This window comes from Passer montanus, unplaced genomic scaffold, assembly GCF_014805655.1.
Source record: "Passer montanus isolate IOZ18808 unplaced genomic scaffold, ASM1480565v1 scaffold39, whole genome shotgun sequence".
Taxonomy (NCBI): Eukaryota; Metazoa; Chordata; class Aves; order Passeriformes; family Passeridae; genus Passer; species Passer montanus.
Window position 1 is genome coordinate 1478735 of NW_024368707.1, and position 25779 is coordinate 1504513.

The 25779-nt window shown below is 39.2% G+C and overlaps 1 protein-coding gene across 4 annotated transcripts in view; it reads right to left on the bottom strand.

The window, feature by feature from the left end:
* NME7 (NME/NM23 family member 7) overlaps positions 1–25779 on the bottom strand; it is a 91430-nt gene that overhangs the window by 20643 nt on the left and 45008 nt on the right. For all 4 annotated transcript variants that reach the window (XM_039717930.1, XM_039717929.1, XM_039717931.1 and 1 more), the window contains 3 exons: positions 20421–20485; positions 19551–19619; positions 15870–15971 (listed from right to left, as the gene is read on the bottom strand). In XM_039717930.1, the coding sequence (XP_039573864.1) occupies positions 15870–15971; positions 19551–19619; positions 20421–20485 (236 nt within the window). The remainder of the gene's footprint in view (positions 1–15869; positions 15972–19550; positions 19620–20420; positions 20486–25779) is intronic.

A 25779-nucleotide genomic window follows, 5' to 3' on the forward strand; every position in this document is an offset into this window, starting at 1 on the left:
TGAGGGTGCCACCAAATCCAGAAGGCAGAGCCAGCCTCAGACAAACAAGCAAATGCCTTTCTCCTCATAAGGACCAGTAATGCTTTTGTCAAGAGAACAGAAAACACATTAACTGTGAACAAATAAAATAATGTAAATTCCACCACTCACCTTGGAATTTGTCTGGCTGACCTTTAGGCATTGGAAAGCCTACTGCCTCGTCCAAGCAAGGCACCTGAGCTTCCTCTCTAGTGCATAAAAATTATCTAAAACAACATTTGCAGCACAGCAATTATGGAAGCTAATGGGTAAGTGCCTCTCTCTCTTCACACTATCATAGCTCTTAAGGTGATTTTTATTTTCAGGGCATTTTAGCACCAGTCATATCAAACACTGATGGTTGCATTAGGTAGCTGGACAAAATACTCATTCGTACAAGCCATCAGCAAGAAGTAACACGACAAAAGCAGTACAGTCTTTGTCATACAAAACAGGATACTAGACAGCACCTCCTGCAATGCTGATGGAAGCTATAAACACTTTTACACTACTGTTACTGTGAGAACAGCCTCAGATCAGTCCAAGAGAGTCTTCACAAAAGTTCTCATCCAAAGACAAATACTTAAGTGCCAAAGTGAAATCTGTGGTCACAGGTGACCTTGCGCATGACACCGAAAGGGCTAGCTTGCCTTGGCTTGCTTCACCTTTTCTTTGCAGGTCATACTCCCTCCAAACTCTAGCCAACGACTTGTGATGTATGTGCTTCCTGATTTGTTATCTCAGCTCTGCCCTCGCTTATGTTGCTCAGTTTCACGCAACAGACCACTTGGAAATTGTTATAAATATGGTTAGTAATTTGTGGGAATAAAAGATATATCAAAATATATATGTATAAAATGAACTACTGGTGTACAGGGTGGGGGGAAGAGATTCTTCCCCAGGATGGCGAAACCGTGGCAGATGGACAGAGAGGCACCACAACATTTGCATTCGAAGGAAACTTTGGCTGCACAGGAGATGGGCACTCACAGGACCCTACACCCAGTGACACCCAAGAGATGATGGCCCAGACAAGATACCTGTCTGAGAAGACCAGAGCCATCAACACCTTCCATCTGAATCCCAGATTCCGGGAATCAGGGAAGAGTATTATTCTATTCCTGGACGGAGGCTTTGTGCAGCCCGAGCCAAAGGAAGAAACCAACTTGAATATGAAGAACTCAGAAAGAAACAAAGACATCCTGCCGCGGGCGAAACAAACTGTATAAGAACCGCTGCCTCGGAGCAGCCAGTGTGGACAGGAAGAATTGGTGCTAGCGAGGCCAATCTCATGTTCACCCGGATCACCTCCCGGGGGTGATACGCTGTCTGATTGGTTGGTGGCTGTCGAGACTGTATTACGGTCACGAAATAAATTTTATTTTTTATATTTTTATTAAAATTGCTATTTTTCTTTTTTCATCTATAACAGAAATCAACATCAGCTGCTACAGAACACAATTTTCTATTCCTGCAGCAATTCAAGGTCCAGTTCATCACCCCTAAACTAATTCTTCTGTCTCTCTTACAGAGATACTAGGCAGCTGTAAAAACTTTAACTGGGGAAGAAGTTTGCCTTGAAACCTGGGGTCTGCCTGTAGAAAGGTGCTTCATAAACCTTCTAAATACAAAACCAGGTCAGTGTTAAAGAGTACGTAAGAGGCTTTCTTCAGCTTACATTTCACAAACCAATCCAGAACAGAAGTCACTTGTTGAGTGACGTTTTCTCTTTGTGTTCCACATGAGCTGCAGCAATGTCATGTACAAATAGAGAGTCAGTATCAAAGGCCTTAAAAAGACTTCAAGGGAGTCACTGTAACCTCAAAGTGCTTTTGTACTTTCCATGTATCACAAAAAAAAAAAATCAAGTCAAAGTAACCTCCTTTAAACACACACATTAAACTCCCCTTGCCTTTTAATTTTTATCACAAGCCAACCTCAAGAACCTGGAAAAGCTGCATTCAAACATTCAAAGTCTTTACAATACGTAGCCTAACCGTCTCTCCCCTTAGCGCTGTAAACTTCAGCTAGACTTCCAGGATGTCTTCTCCTGGTTGATGGCAGAATACATCACTTATTGTCTATTCTGACTTTTAACTAAGCCAAGTCCGTGTGCACCTAGTTCTGTACGTGAAAGAGGGTGGCTGTAAAGGTTTGTTCAGCAAATTAATTGATCTGATCCAGGCAACAGCAGTAAAATTTTCAATTGCAAGGCCTATAAAAAGTGCATGCAAGGCGAAACTCCTTCCAAAATCAAACAGTTTTGCAACAGTAGCAGCAACGTCTCAAACCATAGTTTATTTTATTACATAAGCTTACTCTTGTCTGTTAAAAAAAAAATAAATATCCGTCTACTTTTGTGTTGATTTTAAAGCCAGCCAACCTCCGAACTACCGGTCTGAAGCCCTGTGTCTTTCAAAGTTTTGTTAATGGACCTAAAATTATAATCCACACTCCAGTGTTGGCAGTTTTCCGGAAGCTCACAAGTCTGTACAAGTTGTTACACTGTCTCCTCCTCACCCTCCATCCCCCTCAGGCACTTTGATTCTCTCTGTTTCACTCCCACACCTTCCTTACCACTCCTCCTCCCTGGCAGCCCAAAGATTCTGCACCAGCTCTCTGCGAGTTCTCTGCTGTGGGCAGCATACGTGGCGTATTTTGCCAGCCTGAGACAGTATTTTCACTGGTCTTGGTGCTTCTGGTTGATGTGCAAGTGATTCTAATGATAAGTGCCCTACTCAGAAAGTTTGTGTGGCTGTCTGCCATAGACAATGTGCTGAACTCGGGCAGCCATATGCCTGAGTTAAGCGTAAATGGATGGTGAAGCCTTGAAGATAATTGAGCTACCAAATACAAGCTGGTCACAAAATAGGAATAAAGATAAAATATCCAGCTTATCCCATTATCTGGGTGCCATAAAGGATATTTATGTCACTTGACAAGCTGGAAAAAGAAAGCATTTAACAACTGAAAAGCATCTAACCCCACAAGACATCAGAACGTGCAGTATAAGTAAATTTCATTATTAGATACTTTAAGTTTTAAAGGTGAGATGGTCCTACTGATGCTTTTCCTGTGCTTTCCAAGCCACCCAGTATATCATCCATTTATTAATTCACCTGTAAAACAAGTACAAAAACACACTAGGTTGCAAAACATATTTTGGGATTTTATTAACTCAGATTAGCAAAATATGTGAAGAGCCTCTAGTAAAACCCACTAGAAGATTGCAAGACATTATTTTTCATCTGCAGATATTTTGGCTGATTTTTCCCCTGAAAGAACAAGAACAATTACAAATCATCTTTTCCTCTGATTTTTTTGAGATTAAATTCTACATTTGTGAAGCAGTCCAGGTATTGGAGCTTTACACTTTCCAAAGCAGAAAAAAATGCTTTGAAATTCTACTGAGACTTCCCAAGCTGAACCAATTTCGGACCATTCACTTCAACAGAAGATGGAGATTGATTGAAAGATAAAATTCACATTCCTGCTGCAAATCCCAGAGATCATTCTCATTTGATTCTTAGCATCAAATGAGAGAGACCTTCCCCTTCCTTTCTGTGCCCTAAAGCCTCTTTAGTGCAACCTTGGAGGTAGCAGTACTGCCATCTTCCTACACAGTTGTGAGCAGCCCTGTTCTGATGGAAGGAATCACTCATTATTTGTGTTACAACTGCTTTTTTAAAGCCCCTGCTCTGTTCAGGACTATCTGTATTAGGCAATGTGCCTATACATACTAACAAATGGTTCTTGGCCTGGAAAACTTATAGGAAAACTTATAGGAAGAGACACAAGGAACAGAAAATAGCAGAACAGACCCCATTTTCTGGAGTGGGAAACCAAGAGAGTGAGACAGTAATTTTCTAGGGGCACAAAAGAAATGTGTAATTCACAAGAATCACAAGTTCAATGTCTTAACTTTCAGCTCAGATCTTTAAAATCTCAGATTAGATCCTCAACTATTCTCTCTCCTTGATGTAATGCTTTGTAATTCCTGGGTAGCACTCTGACAAGAAGCTACCACCTGCAGAACTCAGACCATACCAGGTCACCTATGGGAACTTGAGAGCTGCCATGGGAATATGAAGAACTGCTGTTCACCTATCTTCCACTCTGACCATGTTCTAGTCCCTTGAGGTGGGAAGTCAATGGAAGCAGAAAAAGGAAAAACTTCTTATTAGGAGTATTGAAGGGAAGTCCCATGTACACATCAGATGCAGTCTATCATATTGTAAGTGAAAGCAGCTGATAAAAATTCAGCTCAGGTGGCCCTGCAGCAGAACAGAGAATGTCAGCCTGAATCAAAGAGACCATCAAGCAGTACCCCAAATTATTCAGCAAGTTCTCAGAAACTGAATTAAGCATTTTGTATCCAGCTTCTAAAATGCTTTTGTTTAGTTAACAGTATCCTCAGGCAATGAGACCAGTGATACATACTGAAAACTACTGCTGCAGTTTTTCTCACAACAGTGTTGGCTGTCAGCAGTTGATGAGAGGAGGAAGAATAATAACAATAATAACAACAACAATACCCATCATCATTACAAATGTGAAATCAGACTACTTTTTGTACAGAAGGGAAGGCTTAGGCCACAGTATTTGTCTTCATCCACTTTGAAGCATTCATTAATGTAGTTCAAGTAGAAAATAACTGCAGATACAGAATCACAGAATAAACTGCCTTGGAAGGGAACCACAAGGATTGTCAATCCAACTCCTGACCCAGCACAGGACACTCCAAGAGTCACACCAGGTCTCCAAGACCATTGCCCAAATGCTTCTTGAGCTCTGTCAGGCTTGGTGCTGTGACCACTTCCCTAAGGAGCCTGTTCCAGTATCCAACCACCTTCAGGGTGAAAAGCCTTTTTCCTAATATCCAACTTAAACTTCCACTGACAAAATTTCAGGCCATTCCCTCAAGTCCTGTCACTGGTCAGCAGAGAGAAGAGATCAGTGCCTGCCCCTCCTCTCCCCCTCACAAGGAAGCTGTAACTGCAATGAGGTCTGTCCTCAGTCTCCTCTTCTCCAGGCTGAACAGCCCAAGTGACCCCAGCCACTCCTCATATGGCCTCCCCTCAAGGCCCTTCTCCATCCTCATTATCCTACTTTGGACACTCTCTAACAGCGTTATTACCCTTCTTATGCTATGACCAGAACCATACACAATGTTCCAGGTGAGGCCGCCCCAGCTCAGAGCAGAGCAGGACAATCCCCTCCCCTGCCCGGCTGTGATGCTGGGCCTGATGCCACCAGGACAGGGTTGGCCCTCCTGCCTCAAATTCAACTCTCCATCGACCAAGACCCCCAGGTCCCTTTCCATGGTGCTGCTTTCCAATGTCTCATTCCCCAGTCTTTCTGTACATTCTGGGTTGCCCCATTCCAGGGGCAGAATCCAGCACTTTCCCTTGCTGAACTTCACATGGTTGGTGACTGCCCAGCCTTCTCATTTACCAAGGTCTCTTTGTGGGTTCTCTGCCTTTGAGGGAGTCAACAGCTCCTCCCAGTTCAATATTATCTGCAGACTTACTCAGTATCCCTTCCAGCCCTGTATTCAAGTCATTTATGAAGATGTTGAAGAGCAGAGGGCCAAAGATGAAGCCCTGCAGAAAGCCACAAGTGACAGGTCACCAGTCTGATGTCATTCACTGTAACGCTTTGTGCCCGACATGTGAGCCACCTGCTCACCCATCCCATGACATATTTATCCAGCTGTATACGGTACACCTTGTGCAGAAGGATCCTGTGAGAGACAGTGCCGAAAACTTCACCAAAATCCAAAAAGATTACACCAACTGGCTTCCCTTGATCAACAAGGTGGATCACCTTGTCATAAAAGAAAATCAGGTTTGATAAGCAGGACTTTCATTGCACACACAAAGTCATGCTGGCTGTGACCAATGATTGCATTGTCTTTCAGGTGTTTTTCAATACCTCACAGAATAATCTTCTCCATAACTCCAACTTCTCTCATATTCATCATTAAGAGTACCTAAGATACACTGTGATCTGCAGATCCTTTCTTTGACTGTTACTAGCTCTACTACCAATGTATTGACCGAGCAGAGCCTGAATAAGAAATCCTCTGGAATAAGGAAAAGAGAGAATTAAGTCATGCACTTCTAGGAATTGACCATTCATAATCTGCTGACTGAAAAACATGAAACTTTCTGGAACAGTTACAGCCAACTTCAGGATACTCACAATGACAAGATCATCATGGCTGTGATGCCTTGAGAGGCTACCTAGAACAGAGGCTAGACAGTGCTAAAGGAAGAGAGTTGGTATTTATTAAAAAGGCCTTCAAAGTATACACCTTGGGCAGTACGAGACCTTGGCTGAGGCTACATCCAAGAGGGATGACAGGTCATGCATTTTCACACTTTTCTAAGTTTTGCCCCATTTACATATTGGGGTGAATTGTTGAATTCCAGCTTCAGATTATGAAGTCCTGTCCTACCAGTTTGCTCTCCTCAATTCACTGCTGTTTACACCTTTTGGGCCTGAAGCTGTAACAGTGTCCTTGGTTCTCGGGCTGGAAAAGGATTGTTTTGTCTAACTAAACTCTGAGGAGAACTTGCTAACACTTTATATGAAGTTCAGAATTATATACCAATGCAGTACAGAATCTGGAAAATATGAAAGCTAAAACTTAAGGCATCAGTTGTGTGGAAAAGTTAACTGTTTCACTGCCCTTTTTCTACATGGTTATAACTTTCTCTATTGCACAATTTCATCAAGCAGCTTTCTGTGTTGACTCTTGCTAACTGCCCTCTACAGAATTCTAGAAAAAGCACTTGCTACTCTACCATGTTCTTCCTTGATTTTCTTAAACATTCAACCTTTATTATTTTCTTAATTTTAAAAAATGAAATATCACTCATATTACCTCATAACATGAAGTATTTGCAACAGCACAACATAACCAATATGTTCCAACCAGAGGCTGGGACGAATTGTAGTGAAGGACAAGGCTATCTACAGTCAATAAAAACCTGAGGCATGCATGTAAGCAAACACTCTTAATCTATTCAAATCAAATATTCTACAAACACACAAGGTCACCATGACCAAAGTGCTAAGAAACTAAAGGAGAAAATAGTTGTTTAGTGAAGTAATAGTATAATTTTCTTTCCCAGACAGAGTGACCTCAGAACTTGCCATATCTTTTGGAAACAATGCTCCCTTTTTTCAAGGAAGAACTGAAGATATAAGCTGGTTTATTTTCCTGAATATTTATTTTCTGGTATTTTATATATTCAAAAACACTGCTGTCCAAGGTAAAAGAGTGATTTGCTGTCTGCTGTAACAAGCAGAACATAAGGGAAGCAAAGAAAACAATCTCATAAATTGAAATTAACCCAGAACCACAATATTCCCAAAAATGTTCTTACCTTGCCTTTATGGACTGAATATATTAATTAATCTATTCTCAGGAACCTCTGCAACTACAGCAGAACCTTAAATAGGTGCAAAGGAAAAAAAAGGGAGAAAAAAATACTAAAAAAAAAATGAAAAGAAAGGGAATCACCAAGGAAGACAGACATCCTCTGACTGCAGGAGGACACTACAACCTTAAAGTTCTGATGATCAGCTATTTCTATTGCTGACAAAGACTGTTTTCATGAGAGGGTTATACTCTTGCTTTTAAACAGTATTACAACCCTCTCCTAGGCCAGGTAAATGACAATGTAATCCAGTGCAGCTATGAGAAAGAAGCCCTGGAAAGAACCCTGCAGATTACCTTTGATCAACCTAGCAGTGCAAAATTACATTGTATATTTGTCTATACTAGGCTGGTATCACATGATCAGCTGCTATGTTAGAAGCCTATCTCTTTTTCTACATCAGTGGGAACCAAAACTTTTCCCTTTAATCCATCTAAGATACCTAAGTAGATATGCAACAAAGATATGATATATTGAAACATACTGATTTTGTATTATTTAGACAAAAACCAAGCAAATGCCGAAAGAAACTAGGCAAGCACTTCTAAAATTTTGTGTGGTCACTTTTAAAATAAAATATGAGCCATCAGTATGAGATACTAAATCTGTAATACCACCCTGAAGCATGGCATTTATTCAAAGCTTGGAGAGAACATTACCAGGAAGATCCAATACAAACAGGGTGTAGAAGCATTCATTTTGCAGAACAAGACCTTAGATGGACAGTTATTACTAAAACTCTGCGCAGTCAGAAAAACCCCACCCCCTCAAGGCTGAATAGACAAATTTATGTAACTCACAGCATTTGTAAGAATTTTGTGTTCATCACAGTTGCTTAAAATAACCAATTCTTTAATAACACACACCTACCACTTTGATTTGTGCTCAGTCTGAGTGCACAGTGAGCCTTTAAGATTTCTAAGCCAGTCTTTCAATCTTCATTCCCACCTACGTACAGATGCAATTAGTCTTTGTAATTTCAGATCAGATTAAATGTCTTCGTGTGTCTGCAGAGCTGATCAGTACCAAGGTCTTGACCAAAAAAAATTGAGTTTTCTTAAAAAGTAAATATTCTAGGTGCAGCTTAAACCCTTACCAAAACGGCTAGTCCTGTGACACTTTTCAGGGAAAGCCCCAAACATCCAGCTCCAGGATATCCTGGCACATTAGCCATTCTGGAGAGTAACTAGGAGTTCTCCATGGTAGTTCAGCAAGCCAAGGAAGATCAGTAACCAGTGCTGTAAATGCTTTGTGGCACTGCCCTGCTTTCCTTCAGTCTCTGGGATCATGTTTCACTCCTATTGCTGAAATAGGGCAAGTTATTCCAGCCTGGAACAAGGCGAGAGGTACCCTGAAAGAAACATTTCCAAGCCAGAGACACATTGACTTAAGGGAAAGACAAAAATGCAGATGAGAATCCTGAAGCTTCTGAAGCTTATGCTACTTTCTAGAAGGACATACAGAATCTTTGACAAAATATTGTAACTTCCTGCAAATGTCCAGAAATCAATTTAAAACATGTCTTGTCATCAGGGGATACTAAAATATCATAGTGTCAGGTAGCAGAGTAAATTCCAAAAAAACCCTCTACTACATAGGCTGGAGAGATTTTGGTAGTCAACTAATTATAAAAAAATACATTTCAGCAACAGGAAATGAGATGCAATTATACTCTCAGTCCTCTACCAGAGGGCACAAATACCTTCTCTCCAGAGGATGAAAGCAGCAGACTCTCCAGTATCATGCCTCTGTGGTGGCAGTGGGCCTGGTAATGGACAATGCAGTATCTTTTATTAACTATTTTACCAAATTACTCAAATTTGGGACCATTGCACTCAAATCCAGTGAGCTGACATCCAGGATGTGTTTAGGCAGCAACAGTTGCACTGATAACACATTCAAGTTCAGTAGCTCTGGAGCCGTAGACAAGGAGTGGCAGATAAAAGTGGTTTTTTTCCAGCCGTAACTTTGCCAACATGCCTCAATCACACTGGATTTAAAGTAGCGTTAGGTCTTGAGGGCTCTGTCAATATTTAGTCTCCTGATGGAGACTGTCAGTCACCACTAATAACAGCAAATTTAATCTAACCATCAAGAATCAAAGTGAGCCTACAAGCTCCAGCTCCACATGACACTGAACAGCCATCATACGACAGCAACCTTGCAGCAACAACAAACCACATCTAAAGCAAACTACTTGCAAGCAAAGGGTTCCTCCACTACTACTGCTCTGATTTTTGTTCTAATCTCTGCACAAAGACATATTGCCCTGGGGCTGAAATCCCTCTTGCCGTTAAAGGCCTGCCCATCACCTTCAAAGAGTGGCTTGGAGGAGACAGTCTGCAAGAAACACAGCTCTAAGCTGGTCACCTCAAAACTGTAAGCAGATCATGTATCCATGCCACTACAAAGCACACACACATGCGATCAAAGCAAATAGGGCAGCAGGGGTAGGGTGGGTGTCAAGACCTATCAGACCTCTGCAGTACATATTCAGAAGCAAAAAAGGCATCAGGAGAAGTTACTATGAGCACTGAATTCATGCCTGTAAAAATTACTTCTTGGATTCTTGACTCTCAGCGGCTCCCAGGGCTACACAGAGCTTTGAGAGGAAGAACAAATAATTACCAGTTTTGTTCCTGGTGCAGTTAGTGCAGACTCCATGCATTTTAAACCAGGGAAAGCAACTTACTGCCACAGGTGTGGTGTTTGGCATCCACAGACACAGGCTTGTCTCTGGCAAGAAACTGTAATACTGTTGGAGGTAAATTTCAAATCATACACCAACATACCAACAGTCTATAACAGTGGTGACAACTCCTAGTTTGCAGTCACATTGCAGCTATGGGTCATTAGAGCACAGCTACCTCAGCACTTCCTTTCTTCTAGATCCCTTGCCTGTGCACAAACAGGTGACATGGAAAAAGGCAGGAGAAGTTCTGAACCTGCAGATACCTTGGGCTTTAGGAACCAGCAGTGCCAGCTCAGAAAATGGGGCTGCACTAGAAGGAAGAATGCATTTCCGCAGACAAAAACTACCCTCTACCCTGTCTCCTAACTAAGAGCCTTAGCTCTGTCTAGAACACTTTTTCATTAGACCTGCAGAAGCTAATGTAGAAATTAAAAACTGAAAGGACAGAGTCAAATGATTGACCCTAAATAACATCTAAGCAATTCAATCATGTTTTCCCATTGCTGGCTTAAACAGCAGGATATTGTAACTGGTATTGATTGGTCCATTTGCTACTCTAGCTGCTAACAGTCTGCCTCTGAATGAAAGTTTTTATTTTTATTACATGACTCACACTATCTGAGCAGATAATCAATTATATTAAAATCTTCTTCATTAAAGAGTTAGATTAAAATAATCTTATTTCTCTTGAAAGACATTATGTACTTCATTGTCAATACTCTCATCAGGGCTCACTAGGCTATAGGGAGAATCCACACTGAAATAGCTATAGAGGTATAACCAGAAAATGAGTACTTGGAAGCTCAAAAACAGCCTTTATATTCCTTTACATCTTCCACTGAACTATTCCTTATATGATGCAGTATGAAAATGCTGTGCTGATAATGTAGCTCTAGGAATGAACATGAACATTTTAGGCCTCACATATATCTATTTTTCACTGCTAGAGATTCACAGGAGGTCTATAAAAACAAAAATCTTACAGCAACAGTGCTCTTTGGCTCATAGCTATCCTTATTTAACTGATGTGATTAACTGAGGCAGAAAGATATTGAACTTTTTGTCCAAGGTCACACAGTGAGGTCAGGAATGGAGCTAAAGCAGACTCCAGCTCTTTCAGCTCACTGCTTTGTTTTAAACCATCTAATCTCCCTTTCAGCTCTTTCATGCAAAAGTCCAAACGACTTGATACACTGTTACACAAAAAGGTGCAAATCCCCAGTGTAAAAAGAATGCAGGTTAGGATTTAAAGCAAGCATATGAAAATCCCCTTTCAGTCCACAGGATGCAGAAATATTGCAGCACATCCCATCACTTTAATAGTATTTCACAATAGAAGGGACTTGAGTCACGTTTAGCGTACTGCCAATGCCAAGTAAAAGCTCTTAGGAATACTAAAATTTATGCAGTCAGCCAGGAACATGTAGCTGATGTAGACTCTTGGAATAATGTATTATAACCAACTTTTAAATTTGCATATGAACAAAAAAAAACCAAAAAAAAAAAACCACCCCAAACAAAAAACACCACCTTAATTTCTACAGCATTTTCCAAGTGTTTTATGAATACTAAGTAAGCATCTTGACAACTCCATGACAAAATGGTACCAAGCAGTTATTTCAATATAGAAGCTGCACAAAGATGTGAAAACTAAAGCTGTAGCTTCAGACCTAAGTAATAACAAAAAGTCTCCAACTGCTCCAGCAGCCAAAACTGTACAAACATTGTGAAATGAAATATCAATGCCAGCAAACTCAAGTGGTGACAGGATTCCCCGGCCACCTTCCCCTTGTTCCAAGGTTTTCCATTACCGATTTTACATCCTGGTCCATGTTAAAGCAAGCCAAATCAATGCAGAATAGGTTGTTTTCTTTTTCTTCCTTACTGAACTTAAAAAAGCTTTCTTCATAATACACACTGTGCTGCATTTATCCCTACCCCTCCAAGCATTTTAATTTCTTTACAACAAAGGAGAAACACAACTTCATTTCTGTCAGACTTTGGTCCAGTTAGTAACTTTTACCTCCAAGTAATAGTGTGTACTGAAAGTTGAAAAGACACATGTTCTGTAAGAATCAGATTTAATTAATTTTTTAAGTCCTCTTCCTAGCTTTCTAGAACAGTTACCTCTTTACCATAGGTAAATTATTTTAATTATTTTTTCTTTCATTTTTTTCCTTTCATTTCAACTGCACCAGTAGAAACAGAGTGAAATAGCACCCAGCAAAAAATGTGTAATTTAAGAACCTGCATAGCAAGATTTGATAGTGTATTTTAAAAAAGGGCTTAAGTGATCCAGACACACCATGGAAATCAGTGGGACCTGAAGTCATTTCATAAACGCCATTCTTATTTGTAATTTAAATATCTCAACAAAAGTTCTCAGCTGCTCATATGATGTCAGCATTTCAAACCTTATAGTTTTGTGTGCATAGCTGAGTCTGAGGATGCCTCCCCTCTCTGAAAAGCTGCAGTCTTGTGTGACATTCAGAGACCTTTTTAAACAGCTCTTATTAACATTGCAAATAAACATTTTCAAGATGGGCATCAGTATGACTGGTGGCCTTTTATAGGGGTGCTGCAAAAATAAGTGAAGAGTAAACAGCTGTTTATTACAGCAGATGTGGAGAAAACCTTCCACTTCCAAGGGCCATATATTAGCGACAGAGGCAAACCAGGACAGAGAAGAAGGGGCAGAGCAGGACACCAAGAGCAAGGCATACAAGGAGTCTGGGACCTGACTGGAGAGTGCAACTGGAAGACAAGAACAAGCATCACGACTGGACTACAGAAGGGCCTGAGGTGAGACCACCAATGACACAAAAGAATGAGCTGCATTCCAGCAGTTGAAGGCACGCATGATTGAAGAGGCTGACAGCTCACCAAGAGTAGAGTCAGCCAGGCAGACACTCAGCAGAAAAGTGCCAGCATACAAGAAGGATGCAAGGAGCAGCAAGATCTGCAGAAAGGCATATATCCTACTGCATGTACTATCTACTGGGGACAAATGTTCCACAAGCCAGAAATCTGCCACACTGAGCCCTTCAATCAGACCACAGTAATTTTGGGAGTGAGCACGTTCAGCACAGCTCTTTCCAGAGAAGTATCTTTATCCCACCACCTGCTTTCCAGGTCCAATAGAGCTCTTCACACATGACTACAAAGAAGCTCAAACCAGGTTTTTGTTTAGTTGTCTTCCCTACTACCACAGAGGAGGTTTTAATAAAGTATTTATAAATTTCTTTATAATGAAGGGCATTTTTGGCAGAGAACTTTATCGACCTGCAGTGCTAACAAACTATTACCCACTTATAGAAAATAGCTCAGAGTTCCAGTTCATTTTTGGCATTATACACTTGTTATAAATTGTTATCTTATTAAAGTCTAATCCTCAAAATAGAAGAATTCTAATTCTTTCCTCAGCCCTAAACATCCTGCAAAACCAAGAACAGACTGAAAGGCCTGTTAACATTCACAGCCAGTTTAGAAATCTGATGTGCCACAGAGTAATTATTACATTTGTTATGGAATTAAGATATAACTAACAGAACAGGTGATGGCAAAGATTCATTATATAAGTCAAATTCCAACACCTTCACTCACTTCAGATAGCACTTTGCCTTGAAAGCAATGACAGTGATTTCAATGGCAGATAATGTACTCTTCAACAGGAGCCAAAGTGACCCAAATGGGTCCATTTTTGTAGTGAACTTGGTCTTCTCCTGTGTTTTTGAACAGACTGGACACACATCAGAATCTAGCATACGTAAACAGACAAGATATAAAGAGATCCAGATCTCTTAACGGCAGTGCACTATTTGCAAGACACTTAGATGCTTCTTAACTACTAGAATATCCATCAAGTCCAAATTATCTTCATGGTCTGCATATATCCGCTTTCAGTAATGAAACTGCTGTTATGGTTTCTGCTACTCCTATTTTAGACAAAATTGTAACCACCTCCTATCGTAACCACAAAGTGCAGGTGTGAGCTTCTCTGGCAATTCCAGTTGGGAATGACAAAAGCCAAGATACCTTAACCTCTTTATCCTCATGGACAAGCTACAAACTATCTGAAGAGACAGATTAATTTCAGGCAATGACTAGTCTTGAGAGCATCTGCAGTTACTGTACATAGGCTTTATGTGCTTGGAGAATCAATTAATTTGCAATTTTTGCAGAAAGCAGTGCACAGAAATATAACACAGCTGCCTGTATTCCAAATGTATCATTAGTGAAACTGCTCTGAAGTCAGTCCAAACTTACAGCCTGTGCTTCCACTAGAAGCAGGCAGACACTCATTTTCACTTCACAAGTCAGACATTAAACCATTACCAGGGAAACACAAACAGCATCACTAGGTCACTGAGGAGCAAGAGATCTGGGAGACAGGAAATTAGTTCCCTCCTCTGTGGTTTTCTTTTGTTACCCAGAAAAGCCATCAGTTTATACATCCCTCAGTTCCTCAGCTCATCGACAGCTGCTTACACACATTGTATAGTTATTACAGTTTTTCATGTAAGTAAGGAAAACCAACGAAACTCCCCTTATACAGGAACAATTGTCTTTCATAAATAAAAGCCACCGTGATGTTTGCAAACATAGGTTGATTTTAATGCATCAGGTATTAAACAAGCAGACATATGAAAAATACGTAATAGGCCCAAATAAAATGACTGCATCTTTGAATGTTTTAAAGACCAGTAACCTTAAACATGGAATTTGAAATGAAACTGAAACCACTATATTGTGTACATTACTACTGACATACCATCCTATAGTTAAAACTAAGTCAGATAAATGGCTTATGCTCTGTTTACAAGATGCTAACCCAGGAGAGAAATATTTGAATGTTACCAAACAGAAAAGGCAATAAAGGTTTGGATAATGCCTTTAACCTGTGCTTTCTATAATGAAAACTCTGAATCTGAAGAAAAACATATCCTGAATAATTTGTTCTCCCCTTCAAACATTCATCTGTGTGATTATTTTCCAAGAAGATTGGTGACTTTCCTCAAGTCTGCAATAAAACATTAAATCATAACAAGAAAAACATACAAACCCTGACTTCACTGCCTGCAAATTGCCTTTCACCTCATTGCTCTTGTGCATAGATCAGGCTTCACTGTTTAACAGAAATCTGCAAACTTTTTGAGACAGTACTTATGCCTGTCTTCAAATTGCACACAGTATTTACAGATATGTAATTATACACCTCAAGAAATGAAAAATAAAAGCTAGAAGCAAACAGGTAAGAGAACTTTGACACACTTTTTTGTTTGCTTCCTTTTAAAAATCAAAGGAACCTATTCTCCTTTCAGTTTCATCCTAGGAGAATGCCACAGACTGCAGTAAATTAACATGTGATCACACTAGCATCCACAAGAAATAACTGCTCATTCCAGGGCTCTGAAGCTTTGCATTCTTATATTTGTGAATCCTTTAACAGATATTTTTGCCTAGATAGCTTTCCTTTCACATAAATGTCATCACAGTATTTTATAATTTGGTTTAGGTAAGATCAGAAAGGTTGCTAAAGTATTTGCAAATTGGTCCACCAAGGTCAGTGTCTGACCTCGTATAATAATGTAATACTGACATGTTCCTAATGAAAGCAGCAGGCATGTGGCAGCCATACCACATTTTGACACTTTAATTCACTTAGAACATCAATTTTTTATGCATTATTTATCACTCAAGAAAGTACTTACAGGGTCAGTAGGACCACAGAAGTCTCTGAACACTTTTGAAGGATCGAATTGTCTAATCTCCATTGCTATGCAGGGGCCTGAACACAATTCTGAAATCATCTCCTGGAAGAGAAAGCAGATGGAAAAAAGTTGAACACTTTGGGTTTCAGCAAGGGTTGCATTTCTCCCCAAAACAAGGCCCAAATTTATAGGAAAGGAACAATTAAGAAGTATGCATTTAGGAAAGTGAGGACACTAAACAGATACCATTGGTTTTCACCACAAAAGAAATGTTTTCCAATTTGCTACTTGGTTTAGAAGGAGGAAATTGAGAAAAATTGGATATTCAGCTTCAACAGGATTCTGAATAGCACATAACACCAACCACAATACTTTAAATTCTTTTGTAGGTACATCCTCATTGATCTGGACCTATATTCCATGGCAGTAACTTGTCAAACTAGACTGAATCACTGGAATGCACTTTGCTGGGTTTTAAACCTGAAAAATCATGCTATGTTCAGCCAGTTCCACAGGCAGCAATGTTCCCTGCCAGAAGCACAGTACACAGCCTATATCTGTTTTCAAATATACACTCACTCAATGGCTTTAAGTCATTAAAATGTCTCCTGGGCTTTTGGTTCTCTCTATCTTTTCCTCACAGATTACTACAGGAGCTGAAACACACAAACCAACAGAATCCGTGCCTGTGGCACAACCTGTTAGGGAAAGGGTCTGGCAACATTCTTGTGATGTACTAATATCAGGATCTCAGTTACAGTGAAATCATCTGTTTCCCTGGAGTCTCCAGAAGAGTAAAGAGACATCGTGAGTTCTGTGTGGGTGATGAAGATTGGTCTTAGTTTTCATAAGCTTAAATTAACTCTGGGCATTAGTGCCAATTTGGAGTTTGTTAATTAGAGGTATAGGTTTCACAAGCAGAAAGAATCTATTTTGATGTTCCAGTCTGACTTTCTTTTTTAAATCATGCCCTTATAATTGCATACTTGTCTAGAAATCTGGACAGACAAGTTTTAAACAAATCAAGACAATTAAAGGAATCAAAACCAATGAGGGAAGACAAAACAGAAAGTAAGCGAGGATAGGTAAGGACTAGCAAGGCTCTGCAATCATGCCCATCAGCCACAGGCAGATCAAAGATGAGCCATGGCAAAGCATACAGAGTGATGAAAGAGCAGAAGGAAAATAACAACTAAGTCCTTCTCGTCCTTCTATGAATCATGACAGAAAATAAATACACAATGACTCTGAGTCAAGCAGCACTGTTCCAAAAGCTGCTATCCCCATACTAGATTCCATACTGAGAACGTGTGCCTAAGCTCCCCTCTCTGAATTTTGTCTGGTGCCTCTATCATCAACCAGATCCTAGGAAATTTAGGTAGAAGTATTCATTAAGGACATGAAAAGAGTGCAGACTAGCTTCATGCTCTACAACATAAATAAATATTTTAATTGCAAAAACTGTTTCATCACCAACAGATCCTCTGTTCAAAACAGGTCAAAAGCCCATGTATTTCATTCTGCTAAGAAACAGTAAACAGTTTCTTCCTCTTTTAATTGTTTCTGTCTCAGCACAAACATCCCACCAGCAACAGTGAACAACATGACTGAAGTTACTCCTGACTCCTTCATTACTGCACACAGCTGAAGACCTGAAGACCAGCTGCCACCAGGTACAGCACAGAGGCAGGTGATTCTGTGTCAGACAAGCCTGATCTACTTACGCAGCATCATCAAGTCCAAAGCTGAGTCTAAATAGCAGACAGCACTTGTCTGGTGAGGATCCCAGTCACAGATACATCAAATTTTCGCTGGCAAATAATTTATTCATCAAATAGCATGGTTTGTCTGGTCAGCCAGAACCATTCCGGAAGGTGCATCAAGCGCAAGGATTTTTGATTAACAAAGTGAATTCTGAGCTGAAATAATCTCACTTCTTTTCCCCCATTTTCTATTCTGGCGAGAGTACGAAATACAAAGCAAAACAGCAGAAAAACTAAGCAACAATATGTAAAATCCCATGTAGGAGATACTAACAAAGCTAAAATTTTGGGCAATTGTACAGCTTTCTCTTTTCACAGAATACTTTATATACAATGTCAAACCTTTATCTGACTGACAAAAAATAACCAGAAGAAACGGAACTACAGTTTTTTAAAAGGATTTCTGGATGCTAGTATCTTCTCTGCTGAGTTATTTTTGGAATGATAAATAAAATTTAGATCAAAACAGATGTTCTGAGTCACATACAGAATTGGTCATATTCTTTTTCCAATATCCTGTTTTGTAACACACTTTCCTATTTGGACTGCACCAGCAATATCCATTGCTGTTCCTATGTGTGCCTTCTCTAGAACCCTTTACCATCATGATTAGCTTTTCTGTTTTCTGCTTTTTAGATATTGAGTGCATGAAAATATTAATTTTATTTCTTTTCAACTGAGTCAATCCAACAATATAACTTCCAGGACAGAGCCCCAGATTCTCACTTTTCTTGACATCACCTACAACGCATTTTATTTATTGACTTACCTTGTTTAAATGTCAACTTCCCTTCTGAGTAACTCTCCAATTAAATTATATAACTAAAATTTGCAACTTGTTAGAGGGTTAGAGATTTCCCATTTTGTTCAAAGCAGAGACTTTTGCAGCACTACAGGACTCCCCAGACCCTGAAATACTGGTCAGATACTTCAATTTTTAAATTCTGCCACATACCCACAAGTATGCCTGTCCAATCCCCCTTTGGTACTTGTCAAAAATGATTTTCAGAGGAGGCTTTATGAGTATCCCCCAATCTGAGAGTGAACAGCACTTCTAACCTATTTAAAGACAAATCTACAAACCCCGTTGAAATTAGTTAGCCTGAACGATCATAAAGGAGGAAGAAAAAAAATCATTTTCAGAGTAATATTAGTAAATATGTAGAAAACTTACAATAATGTAACCATTTAAAATTTAAGGATAATTTGCAACATAATAGCATGGCAGTGAAGCTAAACTCATTACTATGAGCAAATTACACAGTAAAGTAAAAATTACTATGAGTAAAAGGAACCAAAATCCTCTGAGACAAGGTGATCCAGAAATACAAACTCATCTTCTTGTATTCCCATTGTTCTATCTGCAGTCAGGAAGTTTTACGTGACAGTACAAGAAAGCATAATACTATAGAGAGCCTCAGATGTCCACTGGGATTACAGCATATCTCAAACTTCTTAATTTTTCTGAATATTTACGGAAGTCACATAAATAAACCAAAGAATAGTTCAAGATGTCATTACGAAAGCCTCCAACACAGCAGCCTCATTGTAAATAAAATTAATATGTATTTTGGTCCAAGCCACTGTTACAACATCCAACCAAAGAAAGACGCAGGTGTGATACATTCTCATAGCTCAACATCAATAAAATAACTTTTCTGGGGGAAGCCGGAGACATGTCTCTGTTGTATTTTACAAATTCCTCGACTGAACAATTTTCATGTAAGGCTCTCCTTGATTATGACACACATAACACAATTCTCACAATGAATTAATTTATTTGAGAACAGACTAGAACTGTACAATACCAGGTTCATAAAAGAAACCACATCACAATCCCAAGCAATAAGAAATGTGGTAATTTCCTCACTTGAGCATATTTTATTTTTAAACAGATTCCTGTTAAACTTATGCTTACCAGGTATTCAGGGACAACGCCTTTGTAAATCTCATAAAATTCTTCCACATTTGGACGCTCCATGTTGAACTAAAAAAACCAAAACGTTAGCCAGTCTATATTAAACAAAAACAGGAATACAAAGACACCCATTCTTAACCAGCAAACATTCAGAATCGTCTAACTTTTACTAGGTAAAAGGAATGGCTTTAATATTGCAATATGAAGCTTGTCAGCAACTTAGTGATGGCACAAGCAACATAGCACACAGTATCTTTTTCCACATCAAATACAAGCAGACAATGCAATGTTGGCTGATCCCACTAAGAAAGGGACTATTCTTCATTTGTGATAGAAATTGAGTGACAGAAGAATGTCAGATCTTGAGACTCTCACCACAACTGAAGGGCAGAACTCTTGGGAACAATCTCTGTGCCAAATCCCTTTAACTGCTGAGGGTATTCAGGGTGTCAAAACCCCTCAAGTACCTTTAAAAGCATTCCCCATAATTCATACTAAATATATATTTTTAAAAAAATTAAGGAAGGATATTAACAATAGTTTAATTAATCTTAGCTAGTACATTTCAAAAAGATATCTCAAATTGCTCCAGAAAAGGCGAATATAATTACCTCCCTGCTAACTACAGGGAAACTCAGATACAGGGAAGTGAAGTATCTTGGCTCAAGGTCACCAAGCAAACAGAAACAGATTAGCTGATCAGCCAGATACTAAAACACAAATATCACAAGGACAATGCTGATCCCAAAACACTGCTACAGCCTACACAAGAGTTTTATACTGCAGGAAGACACCTGTGCACAGCTATGACGTGCATACAGCACTACTCCAACTTCTGTTTATCATAGAAACACACAAAAGGAAACCTACCATCTGCAAAGCTGAGATCTCAAATCCTTCCTTGAGGATGGCTTTTATAATCTTTCCAGAAAGCCCTGAGGAAACATGGAAAATACAGCACTCAATTTCAAAAAGCAGATTTTACTACTGAAAGGTATTATGCCAATATACTGCTTATTCCCAAACTGAAAAAACAGTGTTTGTGTAATGCTTGAGAGGAAGAAGAGAACAGAGTTGAGTTCACACTGTGTTCTCTATGAGCTTACATGTTGATGGCTTCAAATAATTAAACTCCATGCAGGTGTTGAAAAGCATTTCTATTAAAAAAGGTAATTAGTGAAGGCTTTGCTTTTCTCAGATCAACTGCAAGACACCCAGTTGCTGCAAGACCAAGATTTAGATTTTTAATGAAGACCCTGGCAATACTGACGCTTAATCAGTCACCAATTCAGAGCATCATCTGTCTTTTTCTTTTTGCAGGTCCTACTTTAAGCCAGAAACAATGCAGGATGATAACAAATGTTGCCAGTAAACTAGCACAGGAGCTCATGTCTGCGATGGGAAAATCACATTGGTGCAAAATAACCTATTCCTTCTAAGTTTACAGCTCACAAATATGCTATTGCTGATGATACTGTTGCTTATTCTCTCCAGAACACATCCTAAAGACTGAATGATGTTGTAAAACAAAACATGGAACTTCAGAAAACAAGAACCACTGATTTTCCATCGAATGTATATTTTAGATTTGCCCATGCTTATAAGATCAGGCCATTTTGAAGATTATGTCAGCCAAGCACATTACTCTGTGTGAGTGAATTTCAGAGAATTTCTGGACATTTATCTAGAAAAGACTTAATCACAGAAAAATACCCTGTAACAAATGACAACGGCAGGATGTGACTCCTGGTCATCAGATCCTTTTATTAAGTAGTCTTTAAATTGCAGGATATTTAGTGCTGCATACATTTAGGAGATGAGAATAAAACAAAGATAGTATGGAAGTTATAGCATGCTTGAGATACAGCCTTCTAATACCTGTGGCATAGGACTGGGGAGCTTCCCTCCACATCAAAAGGTCAGTGGAAGCTCTGAGCAAACGAGACTGAGGGTTGAAAGGCTTTCAAAAATTGTATTTACAAATGAATATGAAAAAAATCCATGTCTCAAGTATTTTCTATCACATTTTCACACTAAGGTTTGTGTAGAAAAGCCTTCCCTCTACAAAATATTGCATATTTCTTCCAAAAATCTTCCAGCTACTGAAGGGAATACCTGAGATTTCAGTACATGCAGCTCTTTCTATGTTTATAGAACATAGAAACGAGCAGAGGCAAATACAATTCCTATCCCACTATATGTTCCACCACGTTTTGGTAAAAGTTTCCTTTTAACACTACTGTGAACCCAAAGGAAAAAAAAATCCCCCTTTTTTAAGATTAAAAAAAAAAAAATTGCAACCACAAAATGAAGGGACTTGGACAGGTTTGCCCAGGAAATGCAAGACCACATCAGAGAGAGAACCCAGAGCTCTGGTTTCTTTTTGTCCACCCTGCTGGAAAGGCTGAGCATCTCATATGCTTCCACACAGATTCCACTGAGGCAGTGAGCCTTCACTCTTGTTTTCAGAGATGAATGGGCAGTTTGTAAAGAGATCAAGTGACTGGCTGGGAATCATTCACGAAATGAATAAACAAATTGAATAAATAAATGCATTTAATTAATTAACTAATTTAATTAACTAATTAAATATGTGACACAGCATAAACATTTCCTCATTCTCAATCTTCAAAGACAACACTCTGGTCAACTGCTTCACTAGAAACCAGCAAAGATGAAGAAAGGGCACTGGCAGATAAATGGTCACTGTCACTTGCAGGGAAAAAGCTATGAGAAAGGTAAGGGATGGCTGCTTTGCCTGACAGATATCCATTTCACACTTTATCAGTCAAGAATGGGCTACTTGCATAGGCACTCTAAGCCAGCAAGGATCTAATTAAAATACATCAAGTTATGGGGTACTATGGAGAATCTGCTTTTTACAGAACTTTTGTCTTCAGCAGTTTTACATGCTACAAATAAAATCCATGTTTTAGAGAAGCAAAAGCCCAGCTTTCTGGGCTGTTTCTCTACTGAAGTCACTAAGACCTATCTCTTGTGTAGAGAGGAGATAGGAGACTTTAAGATTAAAGACCTTTGCATAAAGGTGTTTAATGCAAGGTTTCGTTAATAATTGTGATAAATCTCTCAAGATTTTCCTCTACACTATATTTCTGAGTTCACTCTCACTCATCAGAGCAGCAGAGCACTTCATTGCTCCAGAGAAATTGCCTATGTCTGCAACATCCAAAATGCTTAACCAAAGGACTTGTCAGCATTCAGACAGAAAGACACCTCATCCACAAAATTCAAAGTGCCTTGAGGAAGAAGGGCCATGAGGTTTCATTTATGTTTGCAAAGCAGGATGTTAGCTCCACTTCCAAGATATGGAAATTGAGGCAGAGGAGCATAAGCAAGTTGCCAGTGGCAGCACCGATCCACAGATCCAGTGATTTGCCCTCCCTTGTCCCAGTTTGGGCAATCCATGTATCATTCCTCCTAGGGACACTTTGCTTTCCATTTGCCTTTCAAATTCTACCTGAACCAAAATAGAAACAAAAAGCACAAAGGCAATCCCCAAGCAACAGATAATGTAAGCTCAAGGCTCAGCTTGGGATCTGTCTGAAGCTTTCAGCCAGCTGCATGACTGAACTGGGACATATCCTCTTCTTTGGGAGCAGATAAGGCTCAGGAAAATATGAGCTAATTAGAGTGCCATTTCAGCAGCTTTCAACAGTTCTTTTCAACTTTAAAATCCAAATCTGTAGTGAAAAAACAACTTTCTAAGGACCCTTCAAAAAGGGTCAGTGAATATTTAAAATGTAATTACAGTAAGAACACAAATCAAAGCCACAGATTAGGCACCAGTTATGATGAATTTTCAGTCTTAAAGTACAAAAGAATCCCAAGCATTACTAAATACAACTGAGGGAATTTAACACTAATCCAAGCACAAAGAGTGAAAGAAAGGGAGCACGAGCACACATTTTTTGTCTGCTGGGCAGCATTATATTACTACATACCTAGTACAGGACATAATTTTCCAATATAGACAGAAATAATTTTCCAATATATTTTAATCAGGTAAAATGATAAAGTACCAAGACTTCCTCAGTACACTGATATTATACCTTTGTTGCTTTACAACATACAGTATTTGAAAATTGTCCTCAATTAAGAAACAGAAAGTAGCAGGGAAGACACCAGACTGAAAAATGTTACCACTGTTTGCAGAATTATGCATTGGGATAAAATGAAACAGTTTAATGCAAGTCACTTTTAACTTTAATCAATGAGCCACAGCAGCTGTGCTACTGGGACCTTTCAGTCCCTGTACACTATGAACCATCACCCCTAGGAGTAGGAATGTTTCATTGTCTTCCTTTTCTTCTTGACCTGTTTCCTAATTTAACCATTCCTCTGTTAAAAGCTCATTAGGCAAGATAGCAGACTGCTCTCAAAGAAAGGCAAGAACTAGATTCCTCATCTCAGCCTTCATATGTAATTTTTTAAAATCCTTCCAATAATTAAAAATAATTCCTCTTAAACATCAGGGGGTTTTTGACAGGAATACAAAAACTGCCATGGCTGATCAGATTGATGATCCACCTCATCCAGTAACATATTTCTAAAAGTAACCTGTACTGGGTGCTTAACGTATCAGTAACTATAAGTAGCAATTTAATTTCATGTCTTTTTCTGACATTTTAAAATGCAATTTTGCTTCATAGTATAATCAAAAAATCTGATTCTTTCCTGCCAAGTGGTAAAGTCCTATTTCAAAACTCCAGAGAACCACAATCAGGCTTGACTCCAAGCAAAGTCCTTTTTGAACTCTAGAAGATAGAAAAGTGGGATTTAGAGTTGGGCCCTCCTGCAATGTATTTCAGTTGAAGTTCTTGCTAATCTTCGTTTCAGACAACATTGAAAAACACTGGTCAGTAAGTAAATGACAAATGTCCTCTCAAAAAGTGTACTTCTTCCTGTCAGTTGGTCAACCTATACCCTGAAGAACAAGGTTTCTCTCTTCTTCTTTTTCTACTTAGGAATAACATAACTCTACGCATTTTTACTATGCGGCATAAATACACCATTTCTAGACTCCCCAAAAGTTTGGTCATGGTAATAATCTATAATTATTGGTATCCCAGCCCCACTGTGTACTGTGTGAAAAAGGATATACAGTCAATTTGCACCTGTGCTCTGGCACACCAGGGAATGACAGAGGGTCTCCTGAGATGCAACAAAGGAGAGGGGGACCTCAAAAGCCACCCAGGCTAGTGATGAGGAGGGAAAGAAAAGACCAGTGGATACAGATGGGAGAGAGAGGAGCTTGTGAGAAAATGCTGAGAGAATATTGTTCATAGTGATAGAGTCCAGGATTTTCCATTATCCCTCATTTCTGTCTAGGTACTATATTAAAGGAGAACCTCAAGAAGTTTGAAGGGCAGTTTTACAGACATTTATGGAGAACTTTGTCAACACTGCAGCACTGGTAAAAACCTTTACAGAAAATATTCTTTGAAAATACTAAAAATTAAAGGAGTAAAAACAAAGATATCACCATGGCCTTACTGGAAAATAGAAGTCAGGATACTGCTAGCACAAGAAAAATTATGCATGCAGATATTAAATCTCAGGGGGCCTTGAAACCAAAACGACCAAGTGTGTGACACAGCTGAGAATGGGAACTGACACATTCAAAGGAGGCGGAAGGTTCAAAGGCTTAATTTTAGCTGAAACTTTCTGAACTGCTATGAACAAGGCAAGACCACACATGTGAATGCCAAACAGGGCATTATAAGATGCAAAATGATGAAAATCCATAGGGGAAAAAAGGTATTCTGGCAACTCTTGCATGGGAACAGATGGGAAGAGTCACACCTTTCAGATACAAAGGCAAATAGAGAAATCTAAGGCAAAGATCAGAGCCAGACTACACAAAGTATCCAGCAATTTGGGTGGGCAGTGTGAGCCATTGGAGAAGAAAATTTGAAGAAGAAAGCAATATTATGAAGAAAAGTCAGTATTTGTGCAACAGTTATGCTGAACTCAAACTGACAGCTGTGTATCTCAAAAAAAACCCAAAACCCAGAAAAGCTTCGTTTTCTGTCTTTCTTTGTTCTTGTGTTAAGAGAAAGTTTCAAAAGAAATATCCAGTTTGCTTTGCTCTTTCTTTCACAATGTTCATTACTTTACACTCCTTTAGCACATCCAATCAGATTTTATTTTTCTTTTAACTTAAGATTATGGTCAATCATTTTAGCATGTAGAATGTTTCTATGGCTAT